The sequence below is a fragment of the Limanda limanda genome, chromosome 14 (assembly GCF_963576545.1).
Source record: "Limanda limanda chromosome 14, fLimLim1.1, whole genome shotgun sequence".
Taxonomy (NCBI): Eukaryota; Metazoa; Chordata; class Actinopteri; order Pleuronectiformes; family Pleuronectidae; genus Limanda; species Limanda limanda.
Window position 1 is genome coordinate 7,232,478 of NC_083649.1, and position 27,665 is coordinate 7,260,142.

At 39.6% G+C, this 27,665-nt stretch overlaps 1 protein-coding gene and 1 pseudogene across 1 annotated transcript; one reads left to right on the plus strand and one right to left on the minus strand.

Moving 5' to 3' along the window:
* Positions 1-1,149: 1,149 nt before the first annotated feature.
* ufm1 (ubiquitin-fold modifier 1) lies at positions 1,150-10,128 on the minus strand. The gene is made up of 6 exons (XM_061085708.1): positions 10,065-10,128; positions 9,904-9,960; positions 7,696-7,753; positions 5,373-5,412; positions 3,490-3,522; positions 1,150-1,617 (listed from the first exon to the last, which is right to left on the minus strand). Coding segments are annotated over exons 1-6 (264 nt in total). The 5' UTR covers positions 10,067-10,128; the 3' UTR covers positions 1,150-1,543.
* Positions 10,129-16,381: 6,253 nt separating this feature from the next.
* On the plus strand, positions 16,382-17,308 carry LOC133020023 (E3 ubiquitin/ISG15 ligase TRIM25-like; annotated as a pseudogene).
* The last annotated feature ends 10,357 nt before the right edge of the window (positions 17,309-27,665 follow it).

Consider the following 27,665-nt stretch of genomic DNA (forward strand, 5'->3'; position numbering starts at 1 on the left):
TTTACATTCAACAGCCGCAGTAATTAAGCCTCATTCAGAGCAGCGAGGCCAAAACACTTTCAGGCTCTCTGTGGTCTTTAGTCATTTCAGGCTTCAGGTGAATGAGTCTCACGGTGACTTTGATTCAAATAAATGGAAAAATCCATTTGTGACAGGAGGCCTGCCCCCCCCCCCGATCTGAGCCTGTCACACGAAGGTGTTTTTTCTCTTGAGTATTACAGCTCGCATGCTCCATTGTTCTCTCTCGCCAAGGTATGAAATGTATTTTGGGTTTTTTCAGCAAGTTCACAAATGACTCAGACCTTCTCAAATGATAGTGATGAATGTGGAGGGCGATAATAATCTGCCTTGCTTCATTAATCAGAGGAACAATAAATAAACCTGCTGCTCCGACTATTACTCCGGCTTTAGTTTAAACGGAGAAACGTAACGTGAAAGAATATTTTTTTAATATTTTGCTTGAATCGATGATTTGAATCGAGCCAAAAGAACAAACAAGACAGAATCAAACACTTTGTTTATTTCCCCGGAAGAATCCAGCGCCAGAACTTCTCAGACACATTCAGTGGATTTTAATCGAAGCGTTTTTTTAATTCACAGCCTTGTTTACTCGGCCACCTGCTCCTCTGCTCCTAATGAATCTAGCAGAGCATATTAAAAGGTTTGATGTCACTCAGGATGATTTACTGTTTGACACAACACATGGTTTCAGATGCAGAGGCAGCGCATGTGGGCGCGGGACAAGCTGATGTTAGAATGTAACCTGGCAGAGGGCAGCAAAGATCCATGCGTCAGAAACAGAGACACAGCTCAATATATATATATATATATATATATATATATATATATATATATATATATATATATATATATATATATGTATACAGTCTATGAGCTCAACACGTCTTTACATTAGCTGGTATATTTTCTTCTCATCTGTAGATTATCTCCTCTAGTTATGGATGATCATCTTTGTCAACAGGTCCCTGACAACAAAAACAATAATGTAAACAGACATTTTTATCAATATCAACATCCAAGAAAATAGTTGTTAAAAGCATGTTAAACTGTCTTTTACATTAATACATTAACATATTAATATATTCACAATACTATTAGTGAAGAAAAATAGACATTGCAAAATAGGGATGTGCTGTTAGTCATGTTTATTGTCATTTACAAAGGTAGAAAAACTACTGTTGACGCAGTCGTTTCTTGATCTTTGACTAAATGTTACCCAGGATGCATCTGCTGTGTTCGTCTATAATGATTACATGGTACCTCTGGGAATTCTGGGTAATGATTCCAGTCCTCTGATGGGACAACACTTACGGATGGAAATAAAATGACTGAAGAAGCAGGGACCATGCATGTGTGAGTGCAAGTCATCGTCAAGATTAAATATATATATATACTAATGTGAGTCACTGTCAGTTGTGGGCCAGAGAAATAATTAGGACACACGCTGAGGAGTTTCCCGGGTCTCGAGTGTGAGATGATTCTGCCGGATGAGTCATTACGCCGTCATCGAGGAAACGCAGCATCAGTCTACCTGTCCTCCCACTCTGTCTCTGGGAATGATGCGAAGCTCCGAGCCGTGTTTTAGAAACACATTTCCTGAAATAGAGGACAGAGCAGCACGTAAAGATCACAGTTGATTGAACACACTTTCCCTCAAAAGATACAATTTGTCTATCAGAAATGATGATTGATTTAAAACAGGGGAAACTATGAGAAAACTATGATTTGTTTATCATGAATCAGATTTCTTGAAAGCAACACAACATAACGTTAACTCATGGCATGAATAAACTTGTATTTCTTCCTCCATTGTTTATTAATTTCACGTATTTCTGTGAAGATTTCATCTTTTAGATGACGAATATTGACTCTAGTTGTGATACAATATGAAAATGTTAATGATTCTTTTTTTTAAATCTGTGTTAAATCCACAGTTCAAAGCAAAACATAAAGTCAGTAAACCAGTAAACTCATATTGAAGCTGTTGTTTTAGGGCAAAAAGTTGCATAGTGTTGCTTTAAAAGTTGATACAAGGATTAATAGATTTGTTTACATAGTTGGTTACAAATTCATTTAGTTTAATGTATGATTTCAGAAATGAGGTCAGACAGATTTCTAAATGGAAAAATAAAACAATTTTCTCAGGCCCATTTTTCAGCCTATTTGTCTATCTACAGCTTCTATGGTCTCCAGCCTCAGTTTATTAAGAAGCGAATAAATAATGTGTAATACTGCAGATTGGACCCACAGCAATCTAATTAATTTATTCAGGTTCCCAGTTAGGAATCACGCTGACAGATCATAAACAACTCATTCCCGGGACCATCAGTGTAAGTGGACCTCTGTTATTCCACTGGACACTTGTGATGTCGACCTTTAATAACGACGTGTGAAGAGAAAATGGCTGTAAAATTACACCAGTGTGTCTCGGTCCCATGAACATGAGGTGGCTGGGTGGAAGAAGGCCACGAGACAGAGGTGGCTGAGCTCAGGCTATTCTTGGCAGCACACAGCATGGATGTTGCACAGATTAAACAGCCGCTGCGAATGCCCACCACTCATTTTGCTTTCTGAGCATTGAACAACTTATCTTGCCTTTGGTCAAATCAGACATTACCTTATCATGGTCTGTGCAGAAAACTCAGTTGTGTGTTAACGGGTGTTGTTTAAATGAGGACTTGCATAAGGAGAGGTGGGCTACAAACCTCTGGGAAACACGCAGGAGGCTGACACATAGAAAAAGTGATTCACTGAGGCTCAGCAAGAATGTGGGAATCTCAAGTCAAAGTTATTTCTGACTAAGCAGCCGGGTGTGTCTACTTCGCCTCCAGTCAGAGGTCACTTTTTAAATTGCATTTTACATTAAAATCAACCTCTCGGGGCTCCGCATCTAAATCCATGACTCAGTTAACACCAGATTCATATAAACAACTCTGAGGCTCAAACACTGAGGCAGTTTAAAGCTTATTTTTAGAGAATTCAGTTCTTCACAGCAGATCTCATTAAACTCCGGTTAGATCAGAACAGAAATGTAATCAAGTCTATACTCTGGCTTATTGTGGTTTGCTTCAGTTTCGGAAAATGTATTTATTTCTAACTCTTTTACGTTTCATCATCCATCTTTATGTAAGTTTATGTTTCAAACCCGACTTAAATAACCTTGATCCACATCCCAGACTGATTTGTGGTTTTGCCTTGAGTGAGGATTTCAGTGTTAATCCTTCAATTTTGGAACATTCCTTTATGGAACCACCCACATAAATCATTGCCTCTCGCAGCCTTATCGAAGTGATCTAATTAATTCTATTATAAATGCATTGCCACCAGCATTACCAAAGTGAACTGTGAAAGAAGCTTTATTTTAGTTCTGTATTGACTGAGTTTACTTCAAAGAGACAGAACAAATAAAATATAGAGAAACAGCAGCTTTTCTTGAAGATTATCCGAGGCTCCAAACCAACAACTCACCTGCTGTCTGGGCCGGGTTGATTCCTATTCCGTCTGCGAGGCAACAGAGAAACAGAGAAAACAACAGCAGTGTAAAAGGAAGAGATTGTTATGCAAATGAGCAGCGCAGAAATGAAGACTATCTACAATATCATCAGTTCATCCATAATGATGTGGCACGAGGCAACAGAAAGGGGCGAGTGCCTCAGCAGCAGGCAATTCCATTTGGAATAATAACAGACCACTTAATTCTGCAACTGGAAAACTAACTAAAAATCCATTTATATACAAATCCAATGTCCAATATGCTTCCACACTTTGACTCGCCTCTACACAATGTGAGGAAATACATTGGACAGGTTAACACAAGATGTAAACAGACATTATCTTGCTTTACAGTTTAATGAATTAAACATGTTTCCATCTAACAGCCACAATTGACTGTGATTTGTTCTTGTTATAATTTACTTGGCTACAGGAGTTCTGTACCTGAATATTTTAAAGTCTCAGGTTATTTCAGAAATGCGTCTGTTTGGTACTTGATTGAAACTCTTTTTTTATTTTGCAGGCCAGATTTCAAACAGCTTGAATTTAGTTTTTATTTTAGCTTCAGTACTTTATGTTGCAAGTGAGATCGAGTGAAATCATCACATTTCAACTGGATTAAAAATAAACACCAGTAGCAGTAAATCAAGTAAATAAGAGTTCTTTAAACATCAGCATCGTAAATCTTTAATTTAGATTTGCGAAAAGTTCCGAGCTGACTCGTCTCTAATGAGCAAACAAAGTGGGATTCGGGGGCGGAGATAAGTGGCATCAGCACTTTCACAGCTCCAGCTGGTCGCCGATACAGATCAATAGAGGTGGAGCGGAATTAAAAGCAGTAATGAGTAATACTCGTACTCTGAGACGCTGATGGTGAAAACTGCCTCTAGAAGTAAAGAGACAGGGAATCGCAGAAATTCTCCTTTAGAACCTGAGGAAATTAATATATATATAAACTACATCATTAAATGTTCCATTCATTAACTCCGCCATATGTTTTCAGCCCTGTCTGGTTTAATAGTAAGAAAGATTATGCAAAAGCTACTGGACAGATTTCCATGAAACTTGCTGGATATGGGTCAGGATAGAACCAAATGGTGCAGATCTAGACCAGGGGACAGATCCAGGGAATAACTCATGCATCTTGATGAAAAAATAAATCTGGCAAATTAAGAGAACAGATGCCTGAAGGAAATTTGGTGCAGCTTGATTCAATTTAATGCGATTGTTGGTCCTTGGCGGTGGCACACGCTCTACTGAGAGTCATTCTAAATCCATGTCTTTCATATATGATGAGTAACTCATATCCCCTCTTTGAGGAAAATGAATCTTTTCATGTAAAATGGCAGGACAGACTTCAAAAAGCTACTGAAACTGGACAATTAGTGGGAATTTTAGGGAATATGTCCAAATCTAAATTTGAGAAAACAGCAAGGCAACAATGCATTTTCTCCTCTAAATAAACAAATATATTCTTTCGATAAATCCTTTCGGCTTTAGGTCGTAATAAAAACATGTACAATAAAAACAGATGACTATGTTGAAGTGACAATTTGCAGGTTTGCTGGAGGATCATCCACTGACCATTAAGATTTATAATCTGACTCCACAGTCTCTACTTCATCACCTTACTTCAGCATCACTCTGCAGTTCAAAGACTTGGCATAAGCTCCCCATGGTTTTGTTAGAGCGCCGTCAAATCCTTCCAGCTCGGTGCTGAGGTTTTAAATCTTATCTGGGTTTCCAAACATCCCTGTCTGGAGAATGAGGGTCTCTCTCTGGTGTAAGACACGTCTAGTAAACGTCTCACTTTTGCAGTTAGTTTCCCAAAGACATCTTAAAAAAAAGCATTGACTCACCATTTGTTATTATTGCACTGGTTGCTGATGGCACTTTGAACTGTGAAGGGCGAAAAAGAATCAAAGATCAATGATCAAACTAAACTTGATGAAACAGAAGCTACTCTTTGACATTTCGTGAATTTCAGGAGCACTCAAAGAATTTTGCAACACTTTGCAACCCAACTTCACTTGGGCTGAACCAAGGTGTGAATAAATCATCAAGGCGAGAAGCTGAATCCACTGAGTCAGCGCAGAGAGATACACAGACTTTGTTCGGTGACAGCTTCAAAAAACAGGAGCTGCTGTTATGAAGACTTCAGAAAAAAATGTAAGTCAGTGAAAAAAGGGAAAAGAAACTGCTGTGTAGTGTGTTTTGTTTTGAATCTTTTGTCTGCCAACTTTTACGCTTGTCCGACACACACACACACATACACACATATATATATATATAGAGAGAGAGAGAGAGGAAGAAAGGGAGACAGCCTGAGGGAAAGATAGCCACGCTTGAAATTTTGGAAGAAAATCACTCAGCCTGGTCACAATACATCCTACTTCAGTGTTCATGCGAGGGGTATGTGGGCTGCTGGGATTTGTTAAAAAAAAAAAAAAAAAAGATGGGGGGGATCAGTCTGTCGTCAGGGAGATAGGGTTAGCAGAGTGCGGCTCAGCAAACTGCTGCCAGGTAGCACAGGCAGCACACAAGAGAAACACGCTGGATCAAACACGGACACATGTGGACGCAGCTTCGTTTGATGTCACATAAAACCAGCGGATAAAAGAGAGTTTGGAAATGGTTTGAGTAAAAAAGAATCAGCATAGTGTTCTGAATCCTGAGCTGCTAATTTCTGAATATAAATCCTAAATGGTATCACCTCTTTCAGGTGATAACGTTTGTTATTTGTAAATCTATACGTTTTCTCCGTTTCTGTTATACTGTAATGACTAGTGTTGATACATTGTTAGTATTATCATATTGTATATATATTACCAATAAATTATTAATGTTAATGATTCTTAAGATGTCGTTACCAAAACCTTATGACAAATAAATTTAGTTGTGGTTGGATTTTTTACAGTTTAATCAAAGGATTTATTTAACAAATACATAGAACTCAAATTAAGAAAATAAATATATGTTTTTAATAAAATAAATGTACATCTTTCTGCATGGTTTAATCTATAAAATAAAAAGTAAACTCTAATACCGTTTGGTCTGTGAATCATATCTGACGTTCTTATTGGTTAACATATAAAACAATCAGGCTCTTATATCGATCAACATGGGATTTAGATAAACACCTGTTGAATAAAAGGCTAAATCACATTTAACATTACAAACCACTCTGACAAGTGAGATTCTCACAGAGAAAAAAGCTTCAACCCAGTGCTTTGATTAGAGTAATACAGATGATCTCACTCAACAGCCTCTATCGGGTTAATGGAGCCTCCGTCATTAGACCACAAAAGGCCAGGTATGAAATGTGAAAGTGATGCTTCATCAGTGTCCTGGTTTTCAACAGCAGCTCGTCAACACCCTGTCTGCACATTATAAAAGCAGCACATCAGTGATAGCAGCAGCAGCCACAGTCAGGATGTGTTTATGAAGGTAGAAAACAGAGCCTAATAAAAGTCTGTGGGTTAAAGTATGTGACATGTGTGACATTAGTCGACCTGTACAGACAACTGCATTGATTAAAACCAGTTGAGATAGAAGAGTGAAAAACCTGGCTGTAAAACTTCCTGTGTCTGTACCACTCTCAGCTCTAGGACTTAATTTCAGTTTAGAAAAGGTCACGTGTAATTGCTGACACCAAATCTGCGCAATTATCAAGCTCTGTAGGTCAGTCTGAGATTAGAGCCTGATAAATACTTGGTGTCATCATTTAACAGTTGACACCAAAACAAAAGAGAAAATTATTTATTGGTTCATATGTATGTCTCATCATAAAATATATAAAACATCCTTGATGACAATCCCTTAAATTTGCTTGGTAACCACTTATTTATTTGTTTATGAATCTTGTTGTGAAGATATTATTCTGAGGTTAATTATTAATATTTGTATATAAATTGAATCATTAATACATTTTAAAAAGTGTGACCAACATATGTATAGAGCAGATGGCAACAACAACAAAAAAAGCACAAAGGAACAAAGCTGTGCGACGGTGACACTTCAGATGAACTCAAACATGTTTACACACAGCCTCGACCATATGTATATCCATATTCATCTGTGATGTGTTGAGCCTAAATTCCCAGGAGATCTCAGTATTAAAGAGTTGGAAGAATTATACTTGTATATTTATAGTATAGTTTAGAAGAACAAAAAAAAGCTTACCTCCTCAGCTGCAAACTTCAAAACTGCAGTGAATGGCGTGCTGTCTGGAACACTCAGTCTGTAATGCAAACAAAATCAGGATTTTGAAAACACCACAAAATCCAGCCTGTTTTGATTTGTCACTTTTTTAAAAGGAGGACTTCTTTATTTTAATATCATATCTTTGATCGACAAACACCTGCTTTGCTTTCTGCTCGAGAGATTCACTACTACAACGTATCTCCGGTGGATATCTGAACTTTTTTATCTGAACAGACAGACAGGGAGCCAGAGTTCATGTCTATAGCAGATTTAACACTTCGCCTCATTTACTTTCATCATCATCCCTTTATTTGTGCCGAGACATCAGCAGCTGCACAGGCACAAAATTCAAAGTGAAGCTACGTAGGGACATTTTAAATCCATTAAGTAAAAATTAAGGCAATTTAAAAAAAAATACATTTCAAAGGTTAACTAACATTATTGTGCCTGATTTCACAGATGGTAGATGAACTGTTTGATTTGCACATGATGGATTCACCCCCTGTTCGTACACAATGTAAATATATTTCTCTTTTTTTCCACCAGTTTAATCTTGTTATTCAAATGAATGGTGTGCTCTGTCTATCACTGGGAAAATCTCCCTCTTCTATGGTTTTGTTGGTTTGAGTCAGGTCGTATCTCAACTACTGAGAAACACAAGCAGCTGATTCTGCAATACAACTACTCACTCATACTCGACCATTACTGACAACAACTCTCATTTCATGTGTCATTGCAGCTCCCTTTATCTCTATCAGACATTTTCTTATGTACAAATACATTAAAACACACTTTTCCATTATGTTACAAACTGTTTCTTTTAATCAATCTTTTGCACTTCTTTGGGTCCTGGGAGAGGGATCCTCACATGTCTCTTTCTCTGAGGTTTCTATGTGTTTTCCAAGGTTAATAATTTGGTTTTAGGTCGTTTTCCTCATTCTTGTTGAGGGTTAACGACAGAGAATGTTGCACCTTGTTGAGCCTTATGAGATGTATTACAATTTGTGAATTTGAGCGATACAAACAAAATGTTATTAATCGATTGATTGATTGTTTGAAATTCTACCTAATAATGTTCGTCAAATAAGCCTAAAACACTCAATGGAAAACAGTAGCAGACAAAACAAAGCTGCTTCAAAAACTGTATATATAGTGAACTGTATTACTTAAAGGGATAGTTCACCGAAAAAAGAATATTCACTCTTTATTTATTTACCACTATGCTGATAGAGGGTTGGGATCAAGTGGGAAAATGCTTTTACATCCAAATCCAATATAATTGAAGTAACTGGGGATCTATTGTCCAGTGTCCGTAAACCCCGACATTCAAATTTGACCCACATTGTGTTTTTTAGCCTGAATGTCTTTGTTAGTGAAGCATTTTGTTTTTTTCTGTAGTTTTTTTTAGTCTTAAGAAATGGTCGCCCAGTGACTTCAATTGAATTGGATTTGGCTGCAACGCCGTATTCCCAGGAAACTCCAGAAGTGTTTTATGGACTCGAACACTTCAACCACCTCCATCCCAGTGGCAGTAGAGAATGAATGAAGTTTCATTTTCAGGTGAACTATCCCTTCAATGACAGGGATAGAATCTGGGGATTCAAAATGTATTTTATTTGACAGTTAATGGTCCAAATGAAACATTTAAAGGAAACACCTGAAAAATGACAGATAGCAACTGACTGGTTTGAAGAGTTTGAATATGAATTTACATTATTCGTACATTCTGCCACATGTGGGGAATATGTCTGTTGCTTAACTTCTTCCTGCTGATTCAAAAAATCCAATTCAGCAGCTTGTTTTTGTGAAGAAGGATAAAATAAAAATGCATTGTCACATTTTAGAGATGGAAATGTGAGGTTACCACCCAGATGCATGAGTTAAAGATCCATTAAACACACATCTATGACAACCTGTGAACACCACGTGTAGGGTCACACATTATTATGACCCCATTATGAGGACGTGTCATATTAATACAAACATCTAAACCAGAGGGGAGGTCACCAGTCAATGGAAACAGCTGTTCTCCCATTGACCCCAGTGCACGTAGCTCTCGTTGAAAAGCAGGTTAGCTTCCACATTAGCATCGAGCAGACACGTTGTTTAGCGGCAAAACATGTAAATGAATGATTTAAAGAAGTAACACAAAAGAGGTGTTTGTTGAGCTGTCAGTGAAACACTCACACTTTGTACGGAAGCCGCGGGTCCGACGTCAGGGTGATTTTAAATGTGACTTTAGACCTGAGGACGGAAACGAAACCACAGTTAGCATCAGCGCCATATTGGGTCAATTAATGTGAAACATGTTCGGAGACATTTTCCCTCAGAGCAGGAAGAAAACTCACATTTTTGTTTCCGAGGCGAATCAGTCCGCAGCCTGTTTACACACACCCGGAAGTCCGAAGGACCCACAACACACACGTCATCCCGTTAGTGGTTTTGAAACACACATTTAATAACCTATATGCTGGTTTTATGTGTATTGGAGTATTTTTTAATTGTTGTAAATCTTAAATCTTTTAAATGTACGTCTCAGAATAAAAGAGAAGCTATAGTTTGTGCTAATAATTGACAGGCATCCTACTAGACGACTAGCATTTACCGTAAGTATCTGTGGTAAAGCGCACTCACATTGAGCGCCTATTCAAATGAATGGAGTTAGATCTCGAATATCAAATTGCACATTTATAATTTTAAACTTTAAACCTTTTCCCCAATTAAATACTATTATAAATGTTCAATGTTCCTTTCTACCAGTTGCATGTGTTATTAGACTCTTAGAGTAATTCAATTTGAACCTGTTTGTTTGTTTGTTTGTTTGTTTGTTTTGGACACAACATATTGCCACTGGGTCATTTAACCCTGAATTTCATGTAGAAGATTTAAGACATTTTTTTTTAATGAAGTCACTGGTGAACTTTACATTTTCTCCACAGATTAATATTGTTTGTCATGTTTGTTTTTCAGGATTTAGTCAGTTGTCAGTCATTTTAGATTTTGCATTAAAAACGATTATATATCTGATTGTATGGAGGCTATTTGTGGCCATGATTAGCATTTAAAGTCCATATAGTCAATTGAAGGAGCTGAAAGTTTAAAATCCTAATTTTATTTCATATCTCTGTATTTCCAGGTTTAAAACAGTGATGTAACTTTATAACAGTGATGTCTCTGTTTGCATTGACCATTAGATTCACAAGAGGAAATATGTTTGCCATGTTTTCTAATTCCTTTTGGTTCTGCCTCAAATAAACTGTTAATTCACATTTAAGTGACTCACTGACTCCTCATGTAACAACAATGGGAAAAGTTACAGCCGTGAAAATACAACAAATCCCACGTGAATATTTTGATGTGAGTTGGAGCTCATGTTCTTTTCATGCCAGTTCACCTCCTGCTGCTGCGGCTGCACCACTTGTTGTGAGACACAGAGAGAGAGAGGGTGATGTGCAGTGTCGACAGTGGAGAGACACACAGCAAACAGAATGGGAGCAGACGTGTTATGATGACTCAGAGTTACAATCCAGACGCTCAGGCACACACCTCTGGGGATTTTAGTGATGGGTCCTTTCCAGAACAGAGTACAGACGCAGAGGAGGCTGTGGTAACGCTGGGGAAAGAACAAAAGAAGGAGACCTATATAGAGACACATGCTACAAAGGCAGCGTGGAGAAGATATACTGTGCAGGATGTCTCTTCCTATTGAAGTATTTTATAGATATTTTAATAAGTCTAGACATAAAAGACAGCATCAGAGGTATTTTTTTAAAAACATTATAAAAATTGACACAAAGCTAGTGACTTCCTTCGGCGTATTCAGGACACAGCAGACTGTTTAATAATTGAAGTTTCTTGCCTGATCTCATTCTCCTAAAGAGAATGACATAATTGTGGTAATAAAAGGACTGGCTGTTTTTCCACTGACTGTCTGAATCCGTTATTGTGGTGTAGGAGAAATATTAGTTTTGAAGCTGGAATTAGAGTTGAAAATACGACATTGCCTTTATTTTTACTCTCAGACCTCGTGCTGGAGGCCTGAGATTGTGTTCAAAATGCAAAACACAAGCGCTGTGTTCATTGTGCAGCCTCCACTGACAGAGTTTATTAACATACCAACACTAGGTCTCGTGGGTAGAGGCAGAAAAACGGCAATTACCTGCAGAGATATAAGAGTAATCAATGCTAATACTGCTGCTTATGCAGGCATAAAGACTCACATACACACTCACTCACATGCACAAATACAGTGGGTGCGCAGTACATGCATAATACATGTGCTTCATGGTCAAAAATGCCAATTTTGAACATTGTGTATTGTGTTTTCACCGGATTAGTATCAATATTAACACGACTTCAGACACTCACCTCCAGGAACAGACATAATCACCACTGTGACCCAGTGAAAACAAACAAAGCAACATGAGTATTAAAGTGAACAGTGTGTAAATTCAATTCATTGTCTACAGCCGCTATTGAAAAACACTTAGAAACACATATCCTTCTTTATTGATATGTTAGACATGCTGTTAATCTTTGGTTCTAGTGGTTTCATATCAGGGTGGGATTCATCCAGCTGCTGTACAGCAACAAGTCAGGCTATAAACCTGCAACTAATGTGTAGCTGAGATAAAGTAGATTCATGAAAATATCAATAGTTTAGGACTATGTCCAATTGCAATGACAGATTTAGTAGTTATGTCCTCTAGTCAGCACCATTGTAGTCGACAGAAAGTATCTGCAGCCCATTAAGAAAATATTAAACGTGAGACTGACGATTTGTAATAATTAAATCTGTAAATAAACGTTTTTATAGCAAATAGTAAAATCCCTAAAGTGTCACCCCTGATGATTGCTTAGTTGAAAAAGTTTCATCCGTATTAATCAGTTGACTCTTTGGTCTTTAATCTTTTACAAAACATGATGATGAATAACAATCAGTGAAAACTATTGCAAAGAGACCTCGGGAGTCGACCCCTGTGTGTCACTGCCACCAGGTTTACTTGCTTTGCATAATCCCCGGCACACTGAGTTGTAATTAAATTTGAGCTGGGGAGTAAGTTGCCCGAGCTGTGTTGACACGGAGAGAGGGCACGATAAGCAGAGGAGCTTTTCCAAACAGTTGAAATGTTACTCAGGGGAACGTGGGGCAAAGACAGAGTCGCATCACGACACGTTCGCAAAGCAACAATATGCTGATACTGTAAAGAACTCTGCTCCGTCGCCTTGAAGCAGGAATATTGTTGATGGATCTATCTTAATGCATTACCAAGATGCTCCTCAGGAGACGAGTCATTATCCTGATGGTAGAGAGTGAGCCCAAACAGAATAAATCACAAGTCAAACACACACACAACAGTTACCACCATCTAATGATGCATGACAGAATAATTTAGTTGGTTGCATGCTCGGTTGGTTTAGGAAATAAATAGAGCAACTGGAGCAAAAACACATGTTTGTGTTTTAATATTTGTCTTCAAACATCATTTCACATAAGGAATCCATCGTATTCTCCTTGATGGTTAATTCCTCAAAGTAAATAATGTATTTCTATATTCAAACTCATCATGATATCATCAGCAGCAGCGTGTGCTCAGCAGACCGGAGTTCAGGTGAGTGAAGAGGCGTCAAGATCATGTCGAGATAGAAACAGATTTAAGAGCAGCAGCGGAGAGGAGAGAAGAGCAGGCTTGGATTTTAATTACATGCTTCATTCAGGCTGGAGCGGAGGTGACGAATAGGAACTGCTGAATGTGGAACAAAAGGATGCATGAATACATGGGAGTAAAGAGACGACTGAGGGAGAACAATGTGTGAGGAGAGAAGATAGACAAGACGCAAATTAATCTGTGAAGTGTGTATGTGTGTGTGTGTGTGTGTGTGTGTGTGTGTGTGTGTGTGTGTGTGTGTGTGTGTGTGTGTGTGTGTGTATGTGTGTGTGTGTGTGTGTCATGTCACCTCTTTAGGACTTAAATACTGATTTTATCACAGCCTAATTGGGAACAAAGCCTTTTCCTAATGAGGAACAACTTAATTTCTAATCTCCTGGTCAACATGTTGTGATGTGAATTGTGGTTATAAAGGTTAGAGTTAGGCATGAATTGGTCATGGTCATGATAAGATTGGTTTGGTTAGTAAGGGCAAGGATCCCTGAGGTTAACATATAAAAACACGTTTAATTGATTCATTAAAAAGTTCATTAAAAGTATCATTTAAAATTTAAATGATTGCTTAGTGTACAAATGCATCAAAACACTCTCAGTGTCAGATTCAGGATGTCACTCAAAGATTCCTGAGTTTTAAAAAAATGCTGAGTAATAGCTAACGTTAAGATGTAAGTCTAATAATAAAAATCTTAAAGTTAACCATAATATTATCATTGAATATAGAAATAAATGTGGTCAGGATGTGGTGTGCAGAGAATAAACCTGACCATTGGTAGGATGTATTAAAGTAATGTAGACAATCCAAAATCCTATTTAAGGTAGTGTGTGTGTGAGTGTGTGTGTGTGCGCGTTTGTGTGTGTTGTCCTGGTGACCAACACGTTACACAGATAGTTAGCAGCAGCCTCCATTGTGATCACAGTATGTTTTTACACAATATGTAAAAGGTGTTGAAATCACAAAAGTGTAAAATGTTTATTTACACTTTCATGCAGATCATAGCTGTTTGTTTTTATCGTAAGTTTAATTTGATCATATAGTAACACAAACACTAGGTTTGCAGAAAAATTGGAACATTCTCACTGTTGAAGTTTTTGTTCTTTTCCGTATCATTTGAACACATCTTCCCTTTTTAGTTCTTCCTTTTCTCCCCTCCATCTGTAATGAGTCTTTTAAAAACATCTCTTCATTCACGGCTTCCTCCATTCAGCACCACAACCCCTCCCCCTCTCCGCTCGTTCTCAGAACTCTGCATCCAATCTGTCGTGTATCATCTTGTGTTAAAGCGTGTTCGTTTATCCTTTAAGAGAAGATGAGCCGAACTCAGTTTAGTCAATCAAAGTATTTATTTAGGAAACAATGAACAGGTCACAGCAAAGCAATGGGCTTCCAGTACGCTAGTTATATTAGAGCGCCACGAACATCCGGCATCTGTCTATTTTATAGCAGTAGATCTTCGTTCCTCCTCCTCGGAAGTGCGCAGGCGTAATCCATCCTCCTGGCTTTTGGAATACGGAAGTGAACAGGGACACTCCCAATGACGTTCCTACTACTCTGATAGTTGCTAGGCAACCTGTTTACTTCATGAAAGGCCTTGACTCAGCAGATGCCATGACGGCCAAAGAATATTATGTTTCAGCTATATCAAAACAAACCTGACTGTGTAAACATTCGCAACAAACTGAACCCAAACAATGTCACAAAATTAAGTCAACAAAGTCGCTCTGTATGACCTCCAGAACTTATCAGAAAGCTGTGAGACTGACCAACAATGTAACGCACACACATTTCCAGCTAGTTTGTAGATTAAACATTAGGAAGAAAAAGGTTATTATTCAATCATTTGTACAAAGCATAATATCTAACTAAAACCACCTCTAGCTTTATTGTTAAGAATTCTGTCAGCCCAGACTATAGTTAAAAATTTGAAATCCTAACACTTGCTGTCACCCGTGTTGCCCCTCGAATGTGGGAATTGAATGACAGTTGAGCAGCCTTAACTTGTTCTCATACCTAACTTTTCTGTATGAAAGCATAACTCCCTTAGCTTTAGTTAACATCAAACAGAGTTCAAGCGGCTGCCCAAGCTTCAGAAGGGAAGATAAAAAGGCGTTGTTTTGTTTGGAGGATGCAAATGTTTACACAAACAGAACATACAGCCGATAGAGCAGAAACACAATATTCTTTACTCCAATGAACAACAACAACGACCCATAAGGCGTCAGCCAAGTCAAGGGTTGTTTATGAAACACAAAATAGAACTGTCATAGAGTGAAGATTTAGCCCAGCAACCATCAGAGGAGGAGCGAAATGGAGAGGCTCCTGTAATTTCCTGATTCCAGTGCCAAGAGGCTGGGTCTACGCCTGCACACCATTAAAGGAAGAACCAAGTCTAAACCATGGCGATCCCCCATCGTTATTGACCAAACCTGTTCTACCTACTGTTATAAATATTACAACCGCCGTCCGTGTGGTGCGACTCTTTACTGTCCTGTGCTGCTAGAGGGCTAGGGCTGTGCGTTGGGTGCCCATTGCTTTGCTTTAACTTTTCATACCTTTTCATCAATACTTGATTGAACAAAACCGTGACCGGCTCTTCTCATAATTCGGATAAAAGAACACGACATACCCCCCATTCAGGTAACATCACCTGCCCTCTTCCATCAGGATAGCATTGATGTCAGCAGACATGTGGCACTTGTTCCTCCGCTTAGAGAAACAGAGGCTGATCCCTACTTTTGTGCATTTGATTAAATGCAAAAAAGTGAAAATGCAGTAAATCCTGAAACACCAACAACTTCTTCCTCAAACACAACCAGCTCCTCCCAGTCAGGATATGTCTGTGCCTCCTCCCTTCACAGGTGTGTCAGTGTAAGGGCAAGTGGAAAACAAGCTGTGAACTTTGGGAGTCACTGCAGGAAGTGAACGAGAGAGGGAGGAGCAGAGATCTGTTTCTGCTCAGAGGAAGGGAATCTGTCTACAGTCACTGGCACGAGCTGAAATGGCGCAGCAGGAAAATCAACTGGACAGAGAAAGATTCTGCTGTTCGATCTGTCTGGATCTACTGAAGGATCCGGTGACTACTGTCTGTGGACACAGCTACTGTAAGAGCTGTATTAACACCCACTGGGACAAAGAGGAGGAGAGAGGAAGCTACAGCTGCCCTCAGTGTAGACAGACCTTCACACCGAGGCCTGTCCTGGGGAAAAACACCATATTAGCTTATTTAGTGGAGGAGCTGAAGAAGACTTGACTCCAAGCTGCTCCTGCTGATCACTGTTATGCTGGACCTGAAGATGTGGCCTGTGATGTCTGCACTGGGAGAAAAATGAAAGCTCTTAAGTCCTGTTTGGTTTGTTTAGCCTCTTATTGTGAAAAACACCTCCAGCCTCATTTTCAGTCAGCTCCTTTTAAGAAGCACAAGCTGGTGGAGCCCTCGGAGAAGCTCGAGGAGAACATCTGCTCTCGCCACGACGTGGTGATGAAGATATTCTGCCGCACTGATCAGCAGTGTATCTGTTATCTCTGCTCTATGGAGGAACACAAAGACCATGACACAGTGTCAGCTGCAGCAGAGAGGACAGAGAGGCAGCGAGAGCTCGGGCTGAGGAGACAAACAATCCAGCAGAGAGTCCAGGACACAGAGAAAGACGTGAAGCTGCTTCAACAGGAGGAGGAGGCCGTCAATGGCTCTGCTGATAAAGCAGTGGAGGACAGTGGGGAGATCTTCATTGAACTGATCCGTCTGCTGGAGAAAAGAAGCTCTGATGTGGAGCAGCAGATCAGATCCCAGCAGGAAACTGAAGTGAGTCGAGTCAGAGAGCTTCAGGAGAGACTGGAGCAGGAGATCACTGAGCTGAAGAGGAAAGACCATGAACTGAAGCAGCTGTTAGACACAGAGGATCACAACCAGTTTCTACACAACTACCCCTCACTGTCACCACTCATTGGATCTACACACTCATCCAGCTTCAGGATCCGTCCTCTGAGGAACTTTGAGGACATGACAGCAGCTGTGTCACAGGTCAGAGGTCGACTACAGGACATTCTGAGTGAGACAGAGATTTTACAGATTGTGTCTCAAGTTGATGTTTTACTGCCCGGCCAGAGCCAGAGACCAGAGCTGACTTCTTAAAATATTCACAGGAAATCACAATGGATCCAAACACAGCACACACATATCTGTTATTATCTGAGGGAAACAGAAAAGTAACACGTATGAGTGAAGAACAGTCTTATTCTGATCACCCAGACAGATTCACTGGTTGTTGGCAGGTCCTGAGTAGAGAGAGTCTGACTGGACGTTGTTACTGGGAGGTGGAGGTGTGGGTGGGTGTGGGGCGTTAAGAATGGGAGTTGATGTAGCAGTCACATACAAGACTGTCAGCAGAGCAGGGATGTCACATGAATGTGGATTTGCATTCAATGATAAATCTTGTTCGCTATATTGTGTTGAAAACAGTTATACATTTTATTACAACAAGATCGAGACTCCAGTGTCAGGTCCTGAGTCCTCCAGAGTAGGAGTGTACCTGGATCACAGTGCAGGTGTTCTGTCCTTCTTCAGCGTCACTGACACCATGACTCTCCTCCACAGAGTCCAGACCACATTCACTCAGCCTCTCTATGCTGGAGTTTCGGTTTGGCCTGGAGCCACAGCTGAATTCTGTAAACTCAAATAGACTCGAGTCAGTAAAAGCAGTGATTTAGATTCTGTGTGTAAATCTTTAACTTCTTTTGACTCCATGTTTGTTGATCAGAGTTCGTCGTGGTGACGTTTCTGCTCCGCACAGAGTTCAGCTGTCAATCAAACACTGACCTTCCTTTATCACATATATTTAGTTTACACTGTAAAGACATAAATCTATAATTACACTGACATGAATGTGTTTGAAAAAAGTAATGTTGCTGTTGTTTTCTAAATCAATGTAGAAATATGGTTCTGGGATGTTTTAGAACCTGTATTGATCCTGATCCTCATCAATGAGCTGATTTTTTGGTCTTTTCTTTTCAACATGTGAGATGGAGGTGAAACAAACTGACTGTGTGTCCATGAACTCCCTGAACAAGAGTCACTGAACAGACTTTACTGATGAAATGATCAATGAACTCAGAGCGTCAACACGTCCAACAAGTCAACTACACTCTGGTTGGATTTACAGAGCATCAGTGTTATGGGATGTTTGGTCACAATGTGGAACCCCGTTTGTTTTTATCACGGCTCATCTCTGTAAAGTGTGAATCCACTCGTCCTCATTGTATTTACATATTTAGTGAACGGGCATATTTATCTGCTGCTGCGTAGGTATCTGTTTTTTTTTATTTTCATGATCTGAACTAGCAGTTCCATTGGAGAGTTTCCTGATTGAGTTCATCCTAGGGTTTGTTCTGCAGCTCTCATCACATGTGTTTCTTATACATGTTTATATACACTTAAATATCTTATATACGTATAAAGCAATAACAATCTAATGTGTGAAGAAGCTGAAAGTTGAAATAAAGAGTAAATCCAGTCTGTTCTTGTGTCTTCATTCCAGGATCTCATTCAAAACTGATGGAGACAAAGTGAAACTCATATGAGAGAATAACTGAGGCAGTTTCCTCCTGAAACTCCACAAACCTCAGTTTTCATGTTCAGTCTCTTTTCAGTGCAGATCACAAAAATACTCAAGTTCTAATAAAAGTGCTCTGTTAAAACGACACATTTCTCATTGTCTGTCATTTAGGTTTTCTCCTGATGTTCAGTTTTTCTTTAACAGTGGAAACTTTTAATTGATTCATTTGTTTTAACAAACTCTATTTTAGACTGTCAACATATAAAGTCAACATACAGTGTTAAAACAGAAGAATTGGATGGTCACATACTGCCGCATATAAATTATTCGTTAAGAAAATCAAATGGAAGAAAGAATAGATTGTTGGTGAACTTACATTTGTGGAATAATGGAAACCAAATCCAAGACCCCGATAGTAAAATACAACTTCACAAAAGTGTTTTCTACTTCTCTTCAATCTACCTTTTTGTGAATTTAAGTGTTTATTCAACCATTGGAATGTAACTGACGTACACAGCACACGACCTCTCTGAGAAATGATCTCCAACTTTTTATACAGATTAAAATTGTTTTTAGTTTAACAGGATTAACATGGCTCTATGTGTAATGGGTGCAGTAGAGTCTGAGGATTCAATCGCACAACTCGAAGAAATAAACGATAAATATGAGGCCAACATAACCTCAATAATCCGGACTGGACGTAACACTATGCTGATGTCTCCCTCCTCTTCAAACTCTCCAAAGGTCGAACCTGAAGCAGCAGCACCTGCAGGATCAATACCAATAAGACCATTATATGTGGCAGGCATCTCAGAGGTTTCCCCACAAGTAGCGTTGTCATTAACAACCTTATTAAGAATCACTCCTCCAGCTTGTTTGTGCAGCTGTCTACGCCTCATGGTTATTCCAACAAATAGTATGAACAGATAATACATGTGTGTGTGTATGTGTGTATGTGTGTGTGTGTGTGTGTGTGTGTGTGTGTGTGTGTGTGTTTGTGTGTGTGTGTGTGTGTGTGTGTGTGTGTGTGTGTGTGTAAGCATGAGCAGAGCATCTATTTGTGTCTCAGCTGCCTAGGCCAGTGAAGACGAGGCCTAAAGCACCAATTAGAGCGTCTATGATTACAGCTCCGTCCCTTCTTCTCATCACACTCACGCTTCCAGGCTCAACTAGCTACAGTGTGTTGAATGGAGAAAAAAATCTGTTTCTGGAAGAAAACGCTGCAACACAAATAGTCTGGAAGGGGTGTGATTGGCATCTCAAATAAGGGTTAGTAGTTATTTAGAAGCCTGAGCTGTAAATTTGGACGTTTTACATGCTATGTTTTAAAAAGGCATCCACACAGGAGGAGGAGATTAACACCAGCGATGGTTTGGTCCTCACTTGACTCATTAGAGCAGATTAATTAGAGAGTTCTGAAGTCAATACTAACCTGCTTAACATTCGTTATCAGGCTGCACAGACCTTTTCAGGTTGTGTGCTTCAGACGGTTCAGTCTAATGAGTGAAAACTAAGTTGTGCACGGTTTACTGGCAACAGACATAGATGTTACTGAACCTGCCAAATATGCTCTGCAGAATAAATAAATTACTAACTTTTAAAAGAGCAGTGGAAATAGATTGATTAACACACTCAGCTCCTATAATAAATCTTCTTCTTCCAACTTGCCAGAACAGTTTTATTCATCTACTCAGTAACTTTATTTGAATTTATTTGATGAATAGAACATATAAAAAGGATAAACAGCTAAAAAAACTCTGCTATTTCCAAAGATACACTTAATCGTATTGAGGATTATTATTATACTTAGATAAGAATGTGTCGTGCATATTGAGTTTGTTCATGTCAAAGTTAATGAAACTGGAGCCTGTGTATATTTACTGTGTATTATTTTGCAAGCTCAACCATCCATGCAGGGCTGAGAACTGATTCAGACTGGAGGACATGTATACTGCTCTTTGTGGGGAACACTGTGTGTTGTGTAGGAAAACCCACACTACCTAAAATAATACGGCAAGTAAACATTGCAGTGTTATTTACTGTGAAAATCCTATTGGGTTCACAGATCCCTTCCGAATTTATATGAAAACATGCAACTAGCAGTGAAGAGAGCTGCACATTCAGAGGAAACGTGGATAAAGCAGATACTTCTCTTAGAGTAACATGCAGGAAGTTGTTCAGATGTGCAAATGTGCATTAACGGTAACACTAACAAGATTCCTCTGAGTAACAGTCATCCCGGATTAGCACGGCCCAAAATTGAGACAATACAAGTGAAAAAGAATAAAAGAAAAAATTACCAAAATAGATGTAAGAATGTCCATCACAAACGGGGAATGAAATGCCTGTGAGCTGTGTCTTAAATGTGAGAAACGATGTGAAGTTGCTCACGGTCTGTTTGTCAGACAGATTGATGATGATGGGCTGAGGACTGTCTTATGTGTTTAGCTCTAATGTGTCTGGCAGGAATGTCTCTCCATCTACTGGCATGTAAACACTAGCTGGTCATTGCAGATGGCCAGTGTCTCACACACACACACACACACACACACTGAAATCATTGCAATGTTGCTGTCATGCTCATCATCAATTTCATGGACTTCCCTTCAGTTAACCCTCCTGTTCCTGTTCCTGTTACTGCAGTTGTATGACACCATATAGTGGCCACATGCACATATTGAATATGGAATGCATATGCAACGTGTGCTGCCTGTCATATATTTCATTATTGTGTATTACTTCCTCTCTTTCAGTGCGTGCTGCGATGTGGTTGATTAATATGTTCCTGCCCCAGTGAGGAGGGATCTGGGAGACACAGGATTTGATAGATGTGGAACGTGACTTGTCATCTGATGTAACACTTGACTTCAGTTAACATGGGGCAGAGCTGCACGTTTCTAGCTGAGCTGACCTTTAAATTGAAGTCCTGTCAGATACACTGTGATGCTCTGGACAGAGGCAGAGAAGAAGACAGCCTAGTGGCTTTGCTTTCATTGTGAATCCAGCAATAACACGTCAGGCTAAGATGAATTTTAATTTAACCCGCAGGATTATAAACTAATAATAGCTTCTCTAAAAGCTCCTGTTTTCCAGAGGATGAAACAGAGATGAAAAGTGCACATCAAAACCTGTTGGTGAACATTGTTACTGAAGTGACACAAAGCATCAAGAGCATCAAACTGTGAAAGCTGTAGGTCACTCCCAAAGAAATAAGATGAAATGGTGCTTTAATTCACCCTAAAAAGGAAAATATTTCAGAAGAGACAGCTCTTATTCCAGGAGTGTAAGTGCAATTTGAATTCCAGGTTCAGACACATCATGCGCTGAGGTAGAAAGGTTGAGAACAAATCAGACTCAGCCGTCGGCTTGTTCACGACTCAGTCATGGCAGACGGAGGATTGAATCGTCCTGCAGGTTCGGTTCTGACCCGGCACTTTGCTGCACGTCTTCCCAGGAACCAAAACCATTCATTCATCAGAGATAAGTTCAAGGTTCCCTCGTTACCTCTGCCATGTTTGTTTGCCAGCAGCATTATGAATAAACTGCTCCAAAGAACTTTGCATTAAAGTTTGCACAAAGGGCCACATGTTGGAATTTGATTCTCACTTTCTTTAACTTTGTAAGAAAGGTTTATATGAAATATCTAGGAACAATGGATGGATCTGGATGAAAAGAAATCAGAAATATTCGGTGGACTGATATCTGTGAGTGCACTTTGGGGAAGTTCGATTGGCTGTAAGGGGACGGTTGGTCCCTGGCGGAGATATGTGCTCTGAAGTGCCACTCTACTCTGCCTTGTTTCCTTTTCAGACAGAGCAGGGATAAGAGCTTTGAGAGGTGTGGACGTGATTCACTGGAGTTTGAGGATGTTACAGAGGATGAAGAGTGTTTCTGTGTCGATCATTAGAGAAAGGTCAGCGTCAGTGTCCTGGCAGCGGTGCAACAGGACGGCAGCACTGACGTTACTGGTGAGTAACCTTTCAGCTGCTTCTTCCTCAACAACACGATACTTGACAGTTGTTTCCTGCTTTTCTTGTTTCTAAGCAATATATGCATGTATTGCATCGAAAGTTGCTCTATTTCCACAGACAACTAAATGTAAATTGTATTTCCTGGTCTTTCGTAAAAGCTCCTTATAGTGCTTGTCCGAACCTAATGCGTCTTGTTCACCTTGTCAACGTATAAGTGCTGAGCAAGCAAACAGCCTTAACATTAGTTACTTTACTTTCAAAGCATTGCACTCTCCCGGTGCGTCCCTCAGATGCATAACAAGGCCGGAGCTGGCGCAGGAGGGGAATGAATCCATTCTTGTGCTCAAACTTAACCGTGTTAGTAAGAGAGGGCGAGAGAGTGAGAAACAGTTCAGGCTGTGAGGCTGGTGAAGATCAGCCTGCTGTGTTCGGCACCAGGGGTCGGAACAGAGTGTACCCAGGGCCTGCTTCAGCAATCACAGGCTGAATGGTTGGATGGCTGCGAAACTGCAGGCGCTAAACCGGAGTAATGGAGGTCTGACTCTGCAAGTGCCTTTCTCACACAAACACACACACACACACACACACACACGCACACACACACACGTTATTCTTGTTTAAGACGCCCACCTACTCATCGGGACTCAAGCCGAGTTCAAAGTCTGTGCATGTTCACGGCTTTGGCATGTTACGCATGTACTCGGATCCTCAAACTGGATATCGACATGGCCTTTAAGCAGGAATACAAATGATGGACCCGGCAGGGATGTGTGAATGAAACTCATCAACTCTCACCATGCACCATGTTCCCCTCCCACACTCCTCAACGCCCAGGAATATCAGAATATCAGTGGAGACGGGTGTTTGGATTCTGAGGATTTTGTTTCTTCACTTTCAATCCTCGGTTATTTGCACTTTGCATTAGAATGTGTGCGTCTTAATAACAATATAATAAAATTTTGTTAATCCTGAAAGAACTTGGTCTGAAGTTAATTAAAAGAACCAAAACAAGATACAGACACCCACTGACAAATATCCACTGAATCAATCACACAATTAAACACCATGAAAGAGCTAAAGAGCAAATATCCTTAAAAATAACAAAATTAAAACACAAAGTTATTATTGCTACTGTGTCTTGCTGCTTTATTTTTCTATTATCTTTTGTTTGTTCTGTCAGTTCTAAAGTTAAAATAGTTGATCACCGATAAACCATGGACAATATTACAGATAGAGAATAGAGAGAGTGAAGGTGCCAGCGTCCTGTGATGTTACACACTCTGCTCCTGTTCGGCTGTAAGATAAACAAACCATTTCTTACTCTGTTCCCCGAGCAGCAGAGAAACTCAGTAAACAAATGTGTTACCCTACCCGATCCCTAACGCCCTAAATTTAATTTAATTTTAGACGTCGTATTTGAGCCTGTGGTGTTTTTCAGTTCAGCGAACACGAGGATATTAGTTTCTGCTTGTGGTGGGATATTTAATTTTAAGCGTACCCCAGTGAGGAAGAAAAGGAAACTTTGATACAAAACGTCTGAGAATGTTTTCAGTCTATATAATCCAGCCTCTGCCATGAAAGCACCTAAAGCCATAGTGCTTTTCTCCAACATGATGCACGTAGTAGTAGTAAAGATCCCTCTAAAGATCCCATAGAGGGAATAGAAAGGGAGTTTTTATGAGGTAATATGAATAATGAATAATGCAACAGGCTACCTGCAGTACATTGAATTAACAGATAACAAGTTTCAAATGGGTCCAATTTGTCAGTTATGGAAAAAAAACTGCATTTGAATTTACAACATTTGCACCATAACAGAATTTGTTATCATTACATTAACCTCCAAACACCACCCCCCCCCCCTCCCTCCAGCTGGCTTATTAACAAGCTCAAAGCTACAGTAAATTATCACAATAATGTGGTCGTCATTATGACAAATCCCTCCTCTTGGGCGTTAGCGACGATGGGGGGGGGGGGGGGGAGACTGCGCTAAACTGGTTAAGTCAATATTGGATCACGTTATTAACTTCATCAGGCGGTGAAGACGAGAGGTGTTTTGTTCTCAATGGGAAACTGTGGCCGATCTAATTTTAGCTGCCAGGTCCGGTTTGATGAGTCACAACGTTGTGCTGCTGGAGATTAAAGAGCCGTCTGTGCACTTCTTCACGGCGAGTCACTCACATTATTTTGCACTTTTATTTTGTTGCTTTTATGTACACAAATTGGCAGGATTAGTGCAAAAACTACTGGATTACCGAATTTGGTGGATGGCTGTGGTAGAACTCATGGAAGAACTCATTCAATTTTGATGTGGATCCAGATTATTGGGGCGACGCAGGAATTCACTTTCTCGAACATTGATTTCACAGAGAATAATTCATGGATCTTGATGAGAACAAATATCAGGCGTGTGTGTAGGAGACTGATAGTTACGAGTGTGTAGAATTTGGTGCAGATCCAAATCACAAATCTGGATCTGGCCTTGGCGGATGTCTTGCTCTAAGTGGCCTTCCGGCTGCTGTCATTGTCATGAGATGCACGATCAGCACTGAAGCTGTCACTCTTTATAAAAATCAAGTTTGAACAAATTTGTCACGGCGAGTATTTCATTTTGATATATTCAAGTCAGATGAAGATGAACACTTGACATTTCTCCACCTCTCTGTGTTTTCAAATAAAAAGTGACAGCACTAAGCAGCTCAGTGGACATTTGAGACCACGCTTGTTTGGTTAATATCTAGTTCTGCTGATTGTTTTCGACCCTTTTCAGTGTCAATAAATTCAATCTACTGGTTTTTTTTAGGCAATTCAGTGTTTATTTAAATTCTGCATGTTTGTGCATTGCCAATTGTCCCACCTATTTACAGTAGTTCTGTTGGAAAGTGCTTTGAATCCTTGAGTAGCCACATGCAACGGCTGTGACAACAACAAAAGCTTGAGAGATTCCTAATGCCCGGAGGCCTTTGGGCTTCTTGTTCACGTTGTGATGGTGATCGAGTTCAGAGCATGTCCCTTTTTCAATGCACAAAAAATGTCTGATGGTGGAAACATAATGAGCGCTCAGATGGAATGTGCCTCTATATGTCGTGTGCCCAGTGGGAAGACTAATAACCTCTGGAGAAAAAGTGTGTGTGTGTGTTGTAGTCGAGGTTATTATGGTAGATATGTAGACCTAGAGAGACAAGGGGCCGTATGGATTATGAACAAAGCTCATTTACCATCTTTAATCATGTATAGACAGACTCTCTTCATCATCGTCTCCATAAATTAATAAGTGATCATGAAGCCGATACGCACGGCTGCGCTGTAGAGAGGTCGGACCTGGTCGATCTGAAAAACTGCACCGCTGAGCACCTGCACCACTGCGCCCCCTGTGGCCAGCTCAGACACTCATCACGTCACATCACAAGCTGCTTTCTCAGACGATACTTTGACGAGTCATGCAGCGACGTCTCCGATAACATTAACGATGACTCTGTTAAAATCAAGAGAACTTCTACTCTTGTCCGCTACTCTCTCGCTTTTGGTTGAATTATTTTGACACCATGTCAAAAATACTTTCAGTGATTATAAAAGTCTCCCCCCATGTTGCCATATTCCGGGCTCCCAGAGAACCATAACCGGTTTACCTCTACTCAATTCGACATTTTAGCTTTTACTTCCTTACTGGCAAGACGCCACCTTCTTCTCCACTGGAAGTCGACTAAAGCTCCCTCCAGTACTCAGTGGCTCAACGACACCATGTCTTTTCTAAAGCTGGAAAAGATCAGATATTCAGTGAAAGGTATCTCTAACAAATTTTATAATAAGTGGCTTCCCTTTCTTACATTCTTCCACTCTCTCCAGTCCCTGCCCCCTGATTGACGGACCCCCCCCTCTCTCTCTCTTTTCTCTCTTTCTTCTTCCTTTTTATTTATTCATTTACTTATTCTTTTTCTTATTTTATTTATTTTTATTTACTTATACTGTGTAGCTTTAATACTTAATTATTACTTAATAGAATTTTCAGTTATTTATTTATCATTATTATTATTATTTTCAATGAATTGTGTAATGTATTGTTCGCATGACCACGTTCATGTGGTCCATAAATTAAGAAAAACATCGAAATGCACAGTGGGTTTTTTTTTTTGGTGTCAATATTTCTATATATTGTTAATTGTCGTACAGAGATTATGTGATACTCAATGTAAATTTGACATTGATTTCTGTTCTACTGTGCCTTACCTCCTAATAAAAATATATTTTTTTTAAATAAAAAAATAAAAAATCAAGACAACCGCTGATTTATTCAACTATTGACACCAGTGAAGTGTCAAAAGGCCAGCCAGCTATTTATCTGTTGCACACCTGGTAACCATGGAGACGGGTTTTTAGCTGGTTGTCTATGGGCAGGATAATGAGGGGATGAACGAGAACAGGGAGCGGGAAGAGAGAGGAGGGAAAGACAAAATGAGGCAGGATAATCTCTTTTGAACAGGATGTGCTGACATTTAAAAACTAATATAGAAGGATTCATGACTTAAATCTAGTACGTGTATTATATTAGGCTACATGTATGTATACCAGAGATGTCATGTTATACGGGCATTAACAATAGACATGAAATAAAATATTCATATCACACATGATAATAACATGTGAATAATTATTAATCTGATTCACATTCTATAGTAGGTATTAGAACTTTGAATTAAATCAATTTGCAAAAAAAAGAAGCAACCAAACAACCATTAATACAGTTATAGATGAATTTGAA

Bases quoted from the DNA above. Each gene is read 5' to 3' on its own strand.
- ufm1 (XM_061085708.1), bottom strand. The intron at 5,413-7,695 runs GTAAGCTTTTTT...CGCCCTTCACAG, and splicing joins TGAAGTTTGCAGCTGAGGAG to TTCAAAGTGCCATCAGCAAC. The intron at 3,523-5,372 runs GTGAGTCAATGC...GTTGCCTCGCAG, and splicing joins CAGTGCAATAATAACAAATG to ACGGAATAGGAATCAACCCG.